This window comes from Labrus bergylta, chromosome 10, assembly GCF_963930695.1.
Source record: "Labrus bergylta chromosome 10, fLabBer1.1, whole genome shotgun sequence".
In the NCBI taxonomy this organism is placed as follows: Eukaryota; Metazoa; Chordata; class Actinopteri; order Labriformes; family Labridae; genus Labrus; species Labrus bergylta.
This window is the reverse complement of record NC_089204.1, coordinates 28862908-28879955: the sequence shown is the minus strand read 5'-3', so window position 1 is coordinate 28879955 and position 17048 is coordinate 28862908. Positions and strand designations below refer to the sequence as shown.

At 40.5% G+C, this 17048-nt stretch overlaps 1 protein-coding gene across 1 annotated transcript; it reads right to left on the bottom strand.

Moving 5' to 3' along the window:
- psap (prosaposin) lies at window positions 1-14026 on the bottom strand. Its single transcript, XM_020656604.3, has 14 exons — window positions 13875-14026; window positions 8933-9066; window positions 8122-8196; window positions 7891-8016; window positions 5350-5565; window positions 5097-5240; window positions 4953-5009; window positions 3344-3529; window positions 3160-3252; window positions 2304-2487; window positions 1980-2143; window positions 1799-1879; window positions 1457-1564; window positions 1-772 (listed from the first exon to the last, which is right to left on the bottom strand). The coding sequence occupies exons 1-14, from the start codon at window positions 13906-13908 to the stop codon at window positions 737-739; spliced, it is 1638 nt and encodes a 545-aa protein (XP_020512260.1). The 5' UTR covers window positions 13909-14026; the 3' UTR covers window positions 1-736.
- Between the last annotated feature and the right edge of the window lie 3022 nt (window positions 14027-17048).

The window sequence follows — 17048 nt, the reverse complement described above, 5'->3', positions numbered from 1 at the left end:
TTGGGATCATTTTTTATTGTTAAAAATGTACAGATCAACTGACAGTTGGCTCAGGCTTTGAAGCAGACAAACTGGAGATGCTTTCTGTTGGTTAGAAAAGCAGTGATTTACAAACAGTAGTAAGAGTGCAAATGATGCAAGGTGATAGACAGAAGCGCTCTCAGACTAATTACCTCCGTATCTCCTTAAAACTATAACATTTCTTCTGTCTACAAAATATAAATTTGTGTAATGAATCAGAGACTGCTAAAAGAAAAAGCCTGTCATTAACACTCTGAGTCGTCCGCCCTGTTAGCAGTCGGTCCATCCAGGGAGAAGGCATCAAATAAATCTGGGGGGCTGGTCTGAAGATCCATCAGAACAGGAGCCAGCCGATGCTTAGTCAGCATTATACAACATGTGAAACCACAACCAGCTAGCAAAACAGGCAAACACAACCCAAATGAGGCAAAGCTCATAAATGGCTGAACGGCTGGAAAATATACACATAATCACTGCTTCCATGGTGCCATCCCCCCCGCCCCCCCCACCTGCATGGAAATAACATAAAGTGTCCAGTCCCTTTCCACCATGACATCTTTCACAATATCAAAGTTAATTTACACAAATTGCTGCATCATGTAAGTCCATTAAAAAGAAAAAAACGACAAAATTAAAAGTGGGAAGCAGCACTAGATTTTGTTTTCTTTTAATTCCCTACAGGTCGATGTGTGTGTGTGCTCGTCTTCCTCCTCTTCTATACCCACACGTGGCGTTTGCAGTGAGCCACAGCCTGAAAGACAGAAACAACTGGTTAGACGCCTCTCAGAGGAAACTCATTTTTTATACAATATTGCTCTGTAAGGGAATCCGTTAACATCCTTAAAAAAGGTCATGATTCAAAATCCTCTTCTCCATGTTCCTCTAACTCTAACATGAGTCTCTAGTCCGTCTACAAACCCCCCAATGATGAGAAAAGTCCATCCTCTCTGTCTTCTGCCTGCTCCACTTTTCAGAAAATGAGTGCTCAAACAGGCCGTTTTCCCTTCATGACATCACAAAGGGCAGTAGCCCCTCCCCCAGGTGGGTGACACTCCCACAGCTAGGTGTTTGTTCTGCCCTCCGAGTCTGCCTTCTCACCGTAAACAATAGGACATGGAGCGAGAAAGCACCGAGCCCACCCAAGCCCTTCCAGAGAGGGGGCGTGGTCACACACAGCTCATTTACATATTTAAAGGTACAGACACAGAAACAGCCTGTTCTGAGCAGGGCTGAAATAGAGGGGTTTATAGACATGATCAAATACAGGATCAGAGTGGATTTAGAACAAGAAACTTCACACACATGTTTTGGGGAGCTCTGAGACTTATTTACACTGAAGAGGAGGAGGAGAATATGTCACCTTTAAAATAGTTTAATTTGTCATAATTTCCCATATAACCTGTTTCAGGTGTAAATATACGACTGAATTACTCACATTGCACCGGGTTGCTGTCTCCATGTTCTTGCACCAGAATGCAGGTCCCCAGCTGCACTGCTCTGTTCCCAGCAGCCTGCGCACAGCTTCTGGGCAGGCTCCCACTTTCTGCAACACACACACAATCACACACACTTTAAGTACTACACAGGGCTGCGTCACGCAAAAGACTGTTAACACCTTTTCTCCCCTCTATATCTAAGGACCCTCCAAACCGACTGCATGTTATATTCTGGATTTTACAGTATATAAGTGTCTTGGTTGTTTCAAGAACTACCTATTCAGGACATTTTTTAAAAATGAAAACATCTCTAATATTGATCATAGATGTATTGAGTTTACCATGCACACAAAGTCCGGGTCGAGCATCTGCAGCAGCAGCTGGATCAGCATCGGCTCGTACTGTTCCACCATTTGGTCACACTGTTAGCACAGACACAGACGGATGAGTGTGAGGTTTTTATACGAGGAAAGATTAAAGTTCCAGAATAAAAAAAAAAGGACGAAAGATGAAACTACACACCTCGGTCTGGAAAGCATCAGGCAGGAAGCTGCACACCTTCCTCACAGCCTCTTCGATCTGCTCCTCTGTAGCATTCTTCTCCAGCATGCCGTCGATGTAGTTGACTGCCAACTTGCACACGTCGCAGAAGCCGCCGGCCTTAAAGCGAACCTGGTCGAGTGCAGCTGAAGAGATGAGGGTGATTTAATTTAATTTGTAGGGATCACAAATGTCCCATGTCCTGCTTTATACATTTATGAAAGTGCCGTCTGTGGACACAGGTACTTATTTATGTTGCGCGATTCTGCATGAGGCGTTAGGAGAAAATATTCTTCTGTAACTTACGGACAAATGTACGGCTGGGGTTGTTGCAGAGTCCCAGCACCGTGCACACGGTCTTGGGGTCGGCCTGCTGCACCAGAAGCTCAATGATGGCCGAGCCGTAGGTCTCGATCAGGTCCTTACACTGGGCGGTCAAAGTCTTGGGCAGAATTGTGCACACCTTCTCCACAGCCTGAACCACCTCCTCCTAAAAAAACAAAAAAAGAAAGAGACGGTGGGTCAGCTTACAGTCAGAGTCGTTTTATCTTGTGTACAGAACAAGCAGTGTTTGTCTCCTGTTTGATTTGAATTCAATTCTGATAGAGGAGCTGCAATTTAACAAAGTGTTGATACAGAGGAAGGACATGGATGTGTTGCCAAAAGAGGTCACAACCTTTGCTAATTTTCAACCCTTACATATTATAACACCTTTAAATGTACAAGTTAATTCAAATATAAACCGTTCATATTGCACTACAGACATGGTTTGTCTTTTATATTGTGTTTTCATAACCCTCTAAAAAAAAAAAAATACTCTAGGTTGTGAAGGTCAGAGGGGAATAAAAAAAAAAAAAGATTTACAATGAAATATCTGTTTTTAACTTTCAAATAGATTAAAGGAGACACATAGACTCTCTTTTCCCAGCACTGTAGAGCAGCCTCCCCTGGTAGCCCTGCAGCGTTCTGCCCCACCGAGGGCTTCCAGAAGACAGTGGGCACACGGGGAGGGGGGCTGACTCGTGCAAAGCTACTCTACAGGTTTCACAGACTGACAACATGAAAGGTGATCATGATCGGCCTACGTGCAGTTTTAACAGGTGTGCTGAACTTGAATTCACTTCAGAGCTAAGTGGGATACATGTAGCAGATCAAAACTCACCTCTGTTGTCTGATCCTCCAACATGGTCTCCACCTCTTTCATCACAAACTCACAGATGCTGCACCTTGGGGAATCACGGACACGCACCATGCGCTGGAAGGCAGAGAGGCAGATCATGATTTTTTTACTTTGTATTAATAAGTACGGGTGAAAGTGAGCGGTCTAGATTCTCAAACAGACTTACCTTAGCTGACTTGTCAGTAGCAGGCTGCACCTTTGTAGCGGGGACGAGCTTGAGAGCGGGCACGGCGTTGGCAGCAGCGGGCACTGTCTTGGCGGCAGGTACGGTCTTGGCAGGCTGCAGCATCATCATGGGAAGAGACTTCATCTCGGCACAGAAACCAGCGTGGGCACAAATGTCTTTAGGTTGCTGAGGACAGAAAAACAGAGAATTAAACTTACTAGGATAAACAGCACAAACTGTCCATACCAAAACTTTCTTCACTACATGCTGTTAGCATCAAACACATGCTTTTAAATCTGCACACCATAACCACCCATGTAATATGCACAAGTCTGATAAAAACAGACGTCTAATACAGCTTCCTTTTACCAGTATTTAACACAGATGCACACCCATACTGGTAAAAAAGAGAAGCAGTGTCAAAGCAGTGTCAAAAAAAAAAACAGCCAAATAACAAAATAAAGATGGTGCTGCATTTATGGGGATTAACTTCAATGTTAGTAAAAGTGTATCTTCCAGTTGAGACAACTGTGCAAACTAAGTCGATCGGAGCATACTCTAAATATGTCACCACTGTAAGCTCATCGTTTGCAGAAGAACAGGAGAGGATCTTTATGCTGTCCTTCAGTACAGTGTGTTTAGGTTAAGTTAGGACGTCTCAAATCATGACCAGTTGATCACAGCTATGAGGTGAGTAGCGGTTAACACAGATGTGCACGAGAAGCAACAAGCTAAGGGTTAATAGGCTACAGGATGAACACAGAAAAGACCTACCTGTTCCTGGGAAGCAGCACACAAAAAAAGAACCCAGAGCAGGAGAAAAAACAGAGCGAGACAAAATGAATGAAGGGGGAGAAAAAAAGTCACACGAGCAAAAAAAATAATAATAAAGATGAAGAAAAGAAAGCAATCAAAAGATGAGAATAAACTGATGTCAGCAGGCCAGGGTCACTGCAAGACTGGGCATGAGCATAGCACGCATCATCAGGCGTATTAGTTTTAACGACTACTTCATCAAAGCTCCTGTGAGGACGTCTGGTCTGCTGATCTCGTCATGTACATGTGAACAGTTTTTATGTGATCAGCTCTGCAACTCTTCAAATTGTTTTGATTTTCTACTTGATGCATAATTGGATCATCATGCTTAGCATCCATGTACACAGTTGAGTTGGATCTCAATGATTTTGATGATCAACTTACTTTTTTGTCAATAACTTTTCTGCACTCTTGTAAAGCACTTTGAACTGCAATTGAATTTGTCTGAAAGGTGCTATATGAATAAAGTTTGACTGATTGAATCAGAGCGATCTTCAGGTAGAAAATATATTTTGTTTATTATGTAAACACAGCTGGTGTCTTTTTGAACTTGGACGATCTTCTTGTTGTGTCAGGGCTTTTACAGTACGAGCACTTTGAACACTCTTGTCCCCGACGGTCTTGCTTGCATATTTGTGTGGACTCATAATTATCAAACATCAAACTCCTCACAGGAGCTTTAATTTACTCACTGATTGGAATGAAATACCAGTTCAAATTATACGTCAACTTAAATTTCAAACAAAGGTTTTCCTCTGTGAAGTGCATGAAGTTGGCGGGTTAGAGGACTCACCATGGACATGAGCTGCTGCACAACAAGTGAGCCGTACTCGCTGATGTACTCCTTGCACTGTAGAGAGAGAATCAGATGATTAAATATGCAACATTTATCAAGAGGAAAAAACTGAAAAACCCTGAAGAAAAAAGTGGCCCATACCATTTCAGACAGGCCTTGTCCCAGCAGGTCGCACTGGTTTTCAATATTCATAATGAGAGTGTCGATGAAGGTTGTGTTGCTCTTGGCCTCCGCTTGAGCGTCAGTCAGGAACTTGATGCAGTCCTCGCACACGTCGCCATCTTCCTACAAGGAGGGGAAAGATTCAGGGTCAACACGATGTCAACATTAATCATAACAGGTGGAGAACACGCTGCTGTTCATGGAGGTGAGGCGAGGAGAACAACAAGTGTACCTGCTTGGAAGCCTCTGGTTTTGGAGTGTCCTTTTTGAGGCTCTCCTGAGGATAGAGGAGCCCGGGCACGTTGAGGAGGAACGGAGCGACACGCTGGGAGAGGTCGACCTGAGGGATTTCATTGGACATGAGCTGCTCCTTAGCGTGGAACTTAGCCAGAGCTTCCTGCTCAGACTTACACAGCCCCAAGGCTCCGCACACTGCAGCGGGATCCTCCTAAAACGAACACACAACTTTAAGTTAATTCAGTTAAATGTACGTTTGTAAATCTCACCTTGTAGCCGATACTTTCCTAAAAATCCTCGTATAGATGCTAGATCCATTCCCATATTGGTCCGAACAAACAAACGCTGTGGAAGTACTTTTTTTGTTCTCTGACTGGTAGTGGTCTTAGAACGCTACGAGCCCAGTGCATTCTGGGTCTTGAAGTATTTGAAGCCTTTTGGGAAGAAGGGAATTACGCAGCCTGTTTTTCTGTTATTTCTCTGGGAGGAAAAGAGTCACCTGTCTACTGCATGCACAGTCTAGTTTCATAACAAGTCAATGTTCTCACTCAGGTTTTCGTTTTTGAGTTATTCACGTAGCGCTGAGAGGACCATGGCGTCTCTGAAGTCTGAGCGCATGTGCTGCGTACCTTCATTCTGTTTCTCAGTAACATTCTCCCTCTCTCAATTTCTTAGAATTTATCTTTTTACGCCCATCATTCCTCACACTCTCTCCCAATTTCCTAGTCTATCCACTGTCCTATCAAAAAAAGGCAAAAGCCCACTGTTTGCATTTGAAAGATGGTCTTTGAGGGCTCGCCATCTTCGGACATTACGCTCTGTAGCGCCATATTTCTTTGCTGTGTTGAAAGATCAGAAAGAGTTATGCAATTGTTGAATTTGTTTTTACCATACATGTTCTTTTATTATCATTTAATTCATATGGCATAACTATTTTTTTTTTTTTTCCCCCTTCTTTTACATATCCTGTCAATCATGCACACATCCGAGGTGCCTGTGCACCTGTGAGGTCAGGATAAGTGTGCCATACTTTGAGCAAAACCACATACAAGCTCGTAGGTGTATAGCGTTTCTGCATATCTGCTCGGTTCATGGTCTTGGAGCTAAAACCACATGAACTTGTAGAAAAGTTGACTGGGGCTCTTTTTTACTTCTCTAGAGGACTCCACGTCACTCTGACTTTTAAATCCCTGTTTTGGGACTTAGTCTCTGAGACTAAGATCTTTTAAAACCTCAAGTGTCTACACTCTCAGGTTTAGACTTTGGTCTTTGTGTTTTGCTTTTTAATTTTACTCTTTGTATTTGCATTTAGAATATCATTTGAAGTTTTTTTAAATACATTTTCGGAAACTTTTTGAATTCATTTTCTGACTGAAATCATTCACACCACAAAGACCGGAGTCTTCCTTAAGGACCCCGTGAACCTCAGAAGGTAAGCTTGAGCAGTCACACCACGGCACACTTCTACTACACACTTCATACACACCTAGCATCCTAGTGAGGAGAGATTACAGTTATTCCCTCTCTGGGGGTTAATCTAGAGTCCTATACCAGGGGTTACTCTTGAATCTAATTATTCTAGAAATGAACATTAGGCAGATAATCCTAGGGCTGTTATTATAACTTGTTCATCCGTCCTCCAAATGTTAGCGGAGTAATTTTACATAGCTCCTTCCACTAGGAAAGAGTAGACTAGCCGGTTGGTAGGGAGCGAGCTCTCATTTAGTTAGAGGAAAGAGTAGTCTAGTTAACTAATGGGTGGTGAGCTTCCGTTAGCTATAGTAAAGTTATTCACCCCTTTTTGCATGTCCAGGACATGCTACAACTGCTTGACAGTTCTTTAACTTCCTGCTGCTTTGAGAAACATTTCCTGAAAATGTGCTTCTTAACTTTCCCTCCGCTGACCTCCCTCTGAGCCAGTTTGTTCCAACAATCACCAGAATCTCTCTTTCATTCCCCTTAGCGCTGTAGATGTGAAAGTATTTAGACATTAAAAAGTATATAGTAGACTTCTATTTGGACCAATATGGTAAATTAAGACGTGTACAGGATACTGAACTTTCATGTTGAAAAAGGATCTGAAAGAAGCGTCTCCTCTGTTCCCAGTGTTTCAGTCGCAGGTGAGAGAGTTGAAACAAAGAAATCTACAGCCAGTGCTCCCAGTCATGAGGATCAGCGTTACACAATGACTACTCTGTTCCCGTTCAGACATGGACTCACTTCCCCATCAATAGTCCCGATTCAGCTCGCTGCACTTTGCTCACAGCCTCTTGTTCTGCCTTCTTTTTACAGCGGGGGCAGATAGACCTTCTACTAAAGAGTCTCTGATGAAGCGGAACGATAAACTGCCACATAAATCAAACTCTAGAAAGCTTATTAAAATATTTGGCACAGCTTGTTTACAGCTACAGAACATCTCGGAGTGGCACCATTAGAGGGGAACACGTGTTTGACCCTGGACTTTGCACCGCAGGTTTTAAATCTATATTTAAAAAAGGGAAGAACCAAAAAAACAGCTCGGGCTGACAGGGCTCACCAGCTCTCCGGTAATGATTCCGATGAGGATGGGGTAGTAGCTATCCACCATCTCCTTACACTCTGCAGTCAGACTCTGATCGGGAATGAGCTGGCAGGCCTTCTCCAGATATCCAAGAACCTCCGCCTGCAACCACAGAAGTCGTTGGGTATCAGTCTTTTTCAAAAAGGCAGCGTGTCTCAGTCTTTGTTTAGAGGCATGAACTTCACAGGTGATGAATCTTAATCTTACCTCAGTGGCATTGTCCTTCAGTAACTGGCCCACAACCATCAGCACCTCTTTGCACAGGTCACATGGCACAGTTTTCTGAAACCAGAGAAGATGCTGTGTTAATAGAAAAACATTAAATAAAAATCAAATTTGAGGCGCTGGTGCCATAAAATATCTGACATTTTTGCTTTATAAGAGCAGTATGTAAGATGTGTAGTGAGTGAAAGGTATCTTACTATCTGATCAGACATTAAGGAAACATGCTATGTTGAAGTGCTGGCTTCTCTGACAACAATGCAGCAGCCAGTATGTCCTCCTTCTAACTTTAGATTCTGCTCCTGAATGCTCTGGATTTGTTTGGACCAGAGAAGGTAGGCGCTTTTAAGGCGACCCCCCCCACACGGCCGTTTTGGACACCCCTCGGTTTGTCAGATATGAGAGCAGTTATCAGGTCAAACCAACAAGAGAAGTGGTTCAGATAGAAGTGATTGTACCCGACCTAAAAAGCCTCTGCATGTTTCTAATAAGCTCCACGAGCAGAAACGTGCTCAAACTAGGATCAATATTGGAGATGCTTTTGAAAAATGGAGAGAGGTTAGAACACAGAAAGGTTTACAGACCCATGCAGAGCTGGATAAACACTGAAGCTTCAGAGTCCACCACATGGTGACCTGTGTGAGCATCCACTCTAAAGAGGAGGGGGGAGACGGCTCTCTACAATGTTTTGAATTTGGACTGCAGTACCCATTTTAAACACTAGCGGTCAGAGTAACTTATTGCACCTTTAAAGAACACTGATATTAACAACTCTTTAAAATGAAAGAAGACTCACCATCTGAGGCTTGTTCCAGACATTCTGCGTGCAGTGAGGCACTGCGCCGCACAGAGACGCCGTCTTCACATTCTGACACCAGTAGGGGGGGCCGCGGGCACACTGCTCAGTGCCGAGCAGAGGGGTTGCTACGGCTGTGAAGTAGACAAAGAATCACATGTCAAAACCATGAAGAGTATATTGGAAAGCAGAAATGACACATTTTTAAAGGTTAAAGTTGATAATAAGGCACCAACAAAATGTTCTTTAACACTACAGATTGATTTGTTTCTGCACCTCTTCATTTGACTTTTCCCAGCTTTCTACTTAGCGTTTGGTGTCGACCACACCTTCAGTTCACTCTGTTTGGTGTTGGCAGTGACCACCAGTTGGGGGATTTTCAACACTCAGATACTTCCTCAAACATTACAATAGGAGGAAGTCGATAAAGAAAGTACTTTGAAAAATGTGACTGGAATGCAGGTTTATTTCTTCAAAAAAACTCCAGGACAGTGGATAGTCAGAAATTAGGCTACAGGTCGGATTCAAACCCGGGCCGCCCGCTTGGAGGACTACAGCCTCCATACATGAAGCACCACCTAACTACTAGGCTACCTGCCTGCTCTTTTATACAACCAGAACTTGGTACTTTAAAACTACCAAGTAATCAGAAACAACAGCCAACATTTCGTACAGAAGATGTTTCAAAACAAACCGAGCGTACTTTAGAGAAAAACATTTTTTCAAAGTACCTCGCCTGTCTGTCTCTTAGGCCTCGTCCACACGTAGGCGAGTACATTTAAAAACGCTGGATTTTCTGTGCGTTTTGGCCTTTTAGTGCACAGACTGTGTTTTAGGTCACTGAAAATGCCCCTTTTATGTAAAACTCATTCCAGAGTTAAGATTACACAAAAACACCTTAAACTGAGTTTTTGACAGACGAGGAAAACAAGAGTTCCGTTCTTGTAATGTCACGCTGTGCGCCGGTTTCTCCTCCGTTTGACGTCATTATGCGACGCTGTCACTTTTGTTTACATGAGATTAGAGCAATGGCAGATGTAATCAAAGTAACAAAGGAAAGGTGAGAACATTTTGGCAAGTCAAGGACCTTGTTGTTGACTTGGCGTGCTCATGACAGTCGTCGTAACATTTCCTTTTCAGTTTTCATGCGAACGAAGAAGTTTTTGAAAACTCTTGGACCTCAGCCTATGTGTGGACTCTGCCTTATAGGGAAGGTCGAACAGATAATTAAAATTGTCACAGAGACAAAGTCAAGCATCTGCTATGCCAGTGAGTTCCTGCCCTGTTTCAGCCTCACTGATCAGAACCAACCGAGTGCGACGACGGGAGAAAGTAAAATTTATCGTCCCTTTGTCTTGTGCCCTCAGAGAAAGCAAATCAGTGGTGCCGCTCTTCAAGCTTCTCTACATCTGGCAGATTTCCGAGCACCAACCACCAGAAATGTGCCCGTCCATGTTGATGATCAACCAACATGCCAAGATCAGACATGGCAGGGGAAATCTAAAATGTACATTTGCTTCACAGCTGCAGACACGAGGTACTGGTGGTAATTTAGGCATTTATTCAAATATATCATTAATAGCTCAGTGCACTGGAGAGAAGCTGTAGGCTGGTTTTTAAAAGTGCACTATGTTGTTTCAGGGTTCAGCCAAAGCACAGATGAGGCAGAGCAACTTCTGTAGAATACTTGCAGCTGGTTAGCACATACCTGTGGCTGATAGTTTAGTTTAAGGCATGTGGATAAACCCATGAAGGCATTTCCATTGTTGGCATCATATTGTCTGTCTACTCACCGTTATATTGAATAGTTTCTGCTGATAATATGTCTACACTCATGCACTTTAACTTATGTCAATACTGTCCATTTACTACTCTGTTTTTGCACATTTACATTTAATCTTTCATATTTAATCTTCCTATTTAAGACTAGTAATGCTAAGTTAAATCCTGGTTGTATATATATATATATATATATTCACATTCTTATTTTTGATATTTTTAGTACTTATTTACTTTGTATTTAATATTATATTGTGTTTAGATTTGCTAACATTGTGTGTTTTTTGCTCATATTGTGTGTTTGGATAACCTGCTGCTGTAAGGTTAGAGAAAACATCCACATAAAAGATTCCTCCTGAAGCTACTCACTGAAATACGGCTCTGTTTGTGTTTTATTATTACTAAAATGAAGCTTCTTTGCTAAATTAAATCCTGGTTGTACATATTCTCGTTCTTATTTTTGATATTTTTAGTGCTTATTTACTTTGTATTTAATATTATATTGTGTTTAGATTTGCTAACATTGTGTGTTTTACTCATTGTGTGTTTGGATAACCTGCTGCTGTAAGGCCACAATTTCCCAGTTTGGGATCAATAAAGTAATTCTATTCTATATCTTTAGGGATATGCAGCTCGACTGCATCAGTAGGACTTTTCCTCCGTGCCCCTTCCTTGTCATGCAATGGGAAAATGGTTCGACTAATGCCAGCTGCTTTTATAGGGAGGCGTTTTTGGACAGTAGTGGTCGTTGCATCTCACAGTGACACACATTTCTCCCACTCGACTGAATGCTTCTGTTTGAGATGTTGATGTTACCTTTAGCTGCAGCGACTTTGAACATACTTTGCAGTGGACTGAAAATAAACAAAACTCAGAATACACTGATGAGTTGGGCTGGGAATCTTTGGGTGTCTCATGAGTCGATTCGATTCAAAGTCTATTTTTGAATGAGTCCATACTTCAGGATCTACTCCAGTCCTCTGTGAAACTGGCTGAATTTCTTGCAGCTCCATTTGGCTTTCTACTGAGTTAAAGAGCTAGCTTTAGCACTTAGCAGGGAGTGACTGATTAGCCTGAAAAAATATTATTTTTGGAAGTTGTGAATCAATTTAAAACTCAGGAGATAAGAATCTATTTTCTTAAGATCTATTTTCGATAAGAATTGGCAATGTAGGTCAAGCAAAAACCTTCAAATCCCCCAGTAACACCGCTGAGAGAGACCCCTACTGCCCATCAGTGTTACAGTGCAGCAGCAGGGCCCTCCCCTCCCCCCCCCCCTCCCCCCCTCCACTGGAGTCACATGAGCAGTCAGACAAAATAACAAGCTGTTTTCAAGAGGACAGACTGTACCAATGAGGAGGAAATCTCTGCACATATGCAATAAACTATTTACAGCCAACAAGGTGACACAGCAGCAAAAATCTATGTTCCATATGTTCCACTTGTTTTATGTAACTGCCTAAAACAGAACAACAAGGCAGTAGTCAGACAAAGAATGCAGTGACATCTAAAGGCTTATACATGACTCACTTTCTGTTACAACAATTCTAATACAGTAAAGTCATCATAAAGCGAGTGAATCAAAATCACATGACACGGTGAAGCGCAAACAGCTTTAAATAGGACTCACATTTCATTGTTCAACGCCCGCAAGTGAACCATGAAACAGTTTCAGTGTAGCAGCCTACACATCAGTTTTTACACAACGACCAAAGATAAGCAGAAAGTTTACATAAAAAGCTGTTGAATAAAAGACAAGTCTCAAGCTTAGAACATGTCATGCCCACTGTAGGATTGTCACCAGAAAACACATGCAAGAATGTGGTTTATACAAAAACTAAACAAAAAAACAGACTGGAGATAAGAAACTAAACACACAAAGCTCAAATATCATGACTTGGAGAAGCTAATGTTGTCAGTAGGAGTTCAAGAATCCACATCCTGTGCTCTGATTAGAAGTAATACATGACCATTATAGTTAAGTTAAAGAATAACCAGCCTAGATGAGAAGTTCTGCGCAAGTTTATTGCCTTTAGATGAACAAAGAGAAGTGTTAACTAAACTCAGTAAAGAGGAACAACAACCGAAACCACTAACGCCTCACTTTAAAAAGCTGAAATGAAAGTTCATGGTTTTTGAGGGAGGTATTTAGACTTCCTAATAAAACCCTAACAAGAGGCCAAACAAGCCATGAAATCCCCTTACATTCACGTACATCTCAGAGGCTCGGAATTTCAGAATAATTAAGTTTATCTACTTAACTGTTTGGACCAGCTTCACAACGTGATGTGGAGAGAAAGTAAGAATACATATATTTTAATGCTCAGAACTAAACTAGGTCACTCATTCTACATGATCAGCAACTAACTGTTAAAAGTTAAGTCCGTGCTAAATGTGCGTAATGCCAACAAGTTAATTTGTAATACATTAATTAATTTAAAGTTTTTCAACCAACAAGTCAACGTTTTCTTCAATCAGTCAAGAAAGTATGATCATTTTCTAGGACTACCCATGTGTTGTTTTGACTTGATGTGGCCTTCAGGTGAATTGTCCCAGTTTAAAAAACTAATTTTTCCGATTATTTCGCCCCCACCTGAACGCATAGTTAGTTTGTGAAAACAGAACGAAGGGGGATTAGCGTAAGAAAACAGCCTAAATTGACGTTAAACATCACGCAAAATATCTCTCATGTGTCTGTTAGCTAGCTGTCCAGTTTTATTAAAATGTTTCTCAATATATACACAACTAAAAAAATTAAATTAGGCTCTTTATTATGATAATTTCATAATATTTAGGTAGCCGACTAGCTTTAGCTTTAGCGGCTAATGTTAGCCGTGCGGGCTAACAATAACGCCTTCAAACGTCAGAGGAGAAGCTTTACTTAATAACAAATCTTTATTTAATTATCTGATTGAAAGAGAATTGGTCGTAATAATACAGCAGCATGATTAACGTTGTGTTTAATAACGTAATGAGTTAGCACCTTGTTGTTTTCACGCTTCAAACAGCTTCCGTGTTGAAACGCAGTTTGTTCCACAACAACATTTAAAACATTTAAAACATTTAAAACATTTAAAACATTTAAAACATTTAAAACATTTAATGTGACAAACGAGCGACTGAAGGTTTAAATTAAACACCTTTTAAAATGTGTTGTCGTTACCTGAGGACACGAAGAGTAGAGTTAGGAGCAGCATGACTCCGCTGTTTCCCTGTAGTTTGTGTCTGGAGGATCTCTGTGCTGAAGAGGGGGGGAGGCTGTGATGAAGAGGGGGGGGAGGCTGTGACGAAGAGGGGGGGGAGGCTGGTCTCTTTATGAAGTCTCACCGTCAGCTGACTCCTGACAGAGACACGTGACTCAGTCTGAGCTCATGGTTTAGTTTCAAACATCTAAAGTACATTCAGCCAATCAAGTAAAAAATATTTAAAAATAACTCTCTAAATTATTCATTTATTTATTTATTTATATATTACCAATTTTAAATAATTAATGACACATTTAAATAATTATTTAATTTTTTTAATAACACATGCATTTAATTAATTAAATAATTATATTTTTATTTATATATTTGTTGATTTATTACCAATTTTAAATAATTAATGACACATTTAAATAATTATTTACTTATTTAATTTATTTAATAACACATGCATTTAATTAATTAAATAATTATATATTTATTTATAAATTTGTTGATTTATTTCCAATATTAAATAATTGATGACACATTTAAATACTTATTTAATTATTTAATAACACATGCATTTAATTAATTAAATAATTATATATTTATTTATATATTTGTTGATTTATTTCCAATATTAAATAATTGATGACACATTTAATGATTTAATTAATTATATATTTATATATTTCATTTTGGCACCTTTAGTCCTCCATATCAAACGGCCATTATAATTAAATTAAAAACACACATTTTATTTTTTATATATATTCCAATTACCTTATACCCAAAATGCGTTTCTTGCCATGTAGCCTACATAGCCTCGTTTTCAATCATACTTTTTGATTGAAAATGACTTAAACCGAATATGTTATAGCAGGGGTTCCTTAACTTTTCCCCCAAAATAAGGGTGCCAGAGACTTGGGACCCACCCATAAGACCTTTGAACACAAAAAAATAATCCCTCCATTCCCCCTCAAACACCCACACAGGACTACCTCACTGGACTGTAAAATACAATATAACATACATCACAAACGTGCAATATATTTATATGTATAGGAATTTTATACATAGCTTTTCTTTTTATATCTATTTATATCTGCACCTTATTTTTCTATGTGAATACTTGCTGCTGTTTTTATCCTGCACTACAACGAGCCAAATGCAACAAAATGTTGTTCTTATCTCCTCTGTAAAGTACAAGTTTGAATGACAATAAAGAAAGTCTAAGTCTAAGTCAATATATTGGGCCCTCTAACGATAACCAACCGGCCGTCTGAGCTTTTTGAAAATAAATAAATGTATATTTGTGGCTGCATGGTGGTGTAGTGGTTAGCACTGTCCTCTCACAGCGAGGAGGTTACTGGTTTGCTCGTTAGGTTAACTGGTGACTCTAAATGTCAGTGTGGCTGGTTGTCTGTCTCTATACGTCTTATATTATTACGTCTAATTATTACAAAAACATTTGTATCGGTCCTTTTTAAATACTTTGTGAATGTATCCTTTACTTATTGTGTTTTATTGCTCTTAATCTTGTGATTATTCCTCTAATGTTTTTAATCTTCTGTCCTCTTTTGTTTTTGTATATCAGGGATTAATAATAAAGTGTAGCAGAATGTATCCCCTTTTTAACCTCATTGTAGTTTTATTTCCTGTTATGTGATGGTGATATTATCGTCTTCCTCTTCTTCTTCATAGTTAACCAATAACCTGCCTGTTGTATCTTTTTTTTCTTTTAGTTTCCTTTTTTTAGACTCCTGTATGTTTGTCCTGACTGCTCATGTTCGTTGTGTTGTTGTCCTGAGGTCATGCCTTTGTTTTGTCTATGTAAACACTTTGTAAACATTAATATCACATTATTATTAGCAGTAGCAGAAGATGTAGGAGCCTCGTGTTTGTATGGCTCCCGGTTAAACATCACATCACCTTTAAAATTCTGCTCCTCACCTTCAAGGCCGTCTACAACCTCGCCCCGCTTTACCGTTCTGAACCCCCCCCCCCCCCCCCAACTCTCAGGTCTTCTTCTTCCATTCAACTCACTGCACCGCCCGCCTGTCCACCATGGGGGTCCAGGGCCTTCAGCTGCTGTGCCCCCCCCACCACAAATCTGTAATATCAACTCTCTCTTCATTTTCAAATCTCATCTCAAAACAAATCTTTTTAAACATTCAGTCCAATCGTTCTCCAGGTCTCATAACTCCTCTACATCCTGTATACACGTTGTCTTGTTACTTTGTTGTTTTTATGATAATTTCATGATAAGATCTGTCTCTCCATACTGTCATCTGTTAATATACAATAAATAAATGTATATTTGTGGCTGCATGGTGGTGCAGTGGTTAGCACTGTCCTCTCACAGCGAGGAGGTTACTGGTTTGCTCGTTAGGTTAACTGGTGACTCTAAATGTCAGTGTGGCTGGTTGTCTGTCTCTATACGTCAGCCCTGTGATTGGCTGGCGACCAGTCCAGGGTGTAACCCCGCCTCTCGCCCAGCTGGAATCGTCTCCAGGCCCCTGTGACCCTGAACAGGAAAAGCAGTGTAGATAATGGATGGATATTTTATATTGTTGTTTTTGTTCTGTTATTAATAATGCTGCTTTGAAAATGACTGCAATTCTGGTTTCAGCGCGGCAACTAAAGTGTTAGCTTTAATTGTTACAGGTAAAAATCTAAATGGCAATTTGTGTTTAAAAGAAAATGCATTTTATGATTTTTTTTTGTTTAACTTTTTATGCCTTGTTTTCTTCCCTTTATCAAGTTATATGCTATCAAAATAAAGTTGAGTTGAGTAAATATTAAAAAAGGCAACCTACTTTCTACTTGTGTAAAACTGTTACCTTAAATAAAGCTTATTTCATAAATGTACGACATGTTTACTGCTCGTTTGGATTACGAAGCAAAGGTTAACTTACTTCACATAAAAACCTTTCAGCCTTCTTCTAGAGAACACTTTAAATCTGTTATGTCATCTTTCTTTAGAAGCTCGATGGCTGCAGTGTTTTGGGGGCGCAGATAGCCTAGCGGTTATGTTGAGCGCCCCATGTACAGAGGCAGCGGTCATGGGTTTGAATCCAACCTTTGCTGCATGTCACCCCACCCCCCCCCACCCCGCTCTCTCCTCCCCACACTTCCTGTCTCTCTTCAGA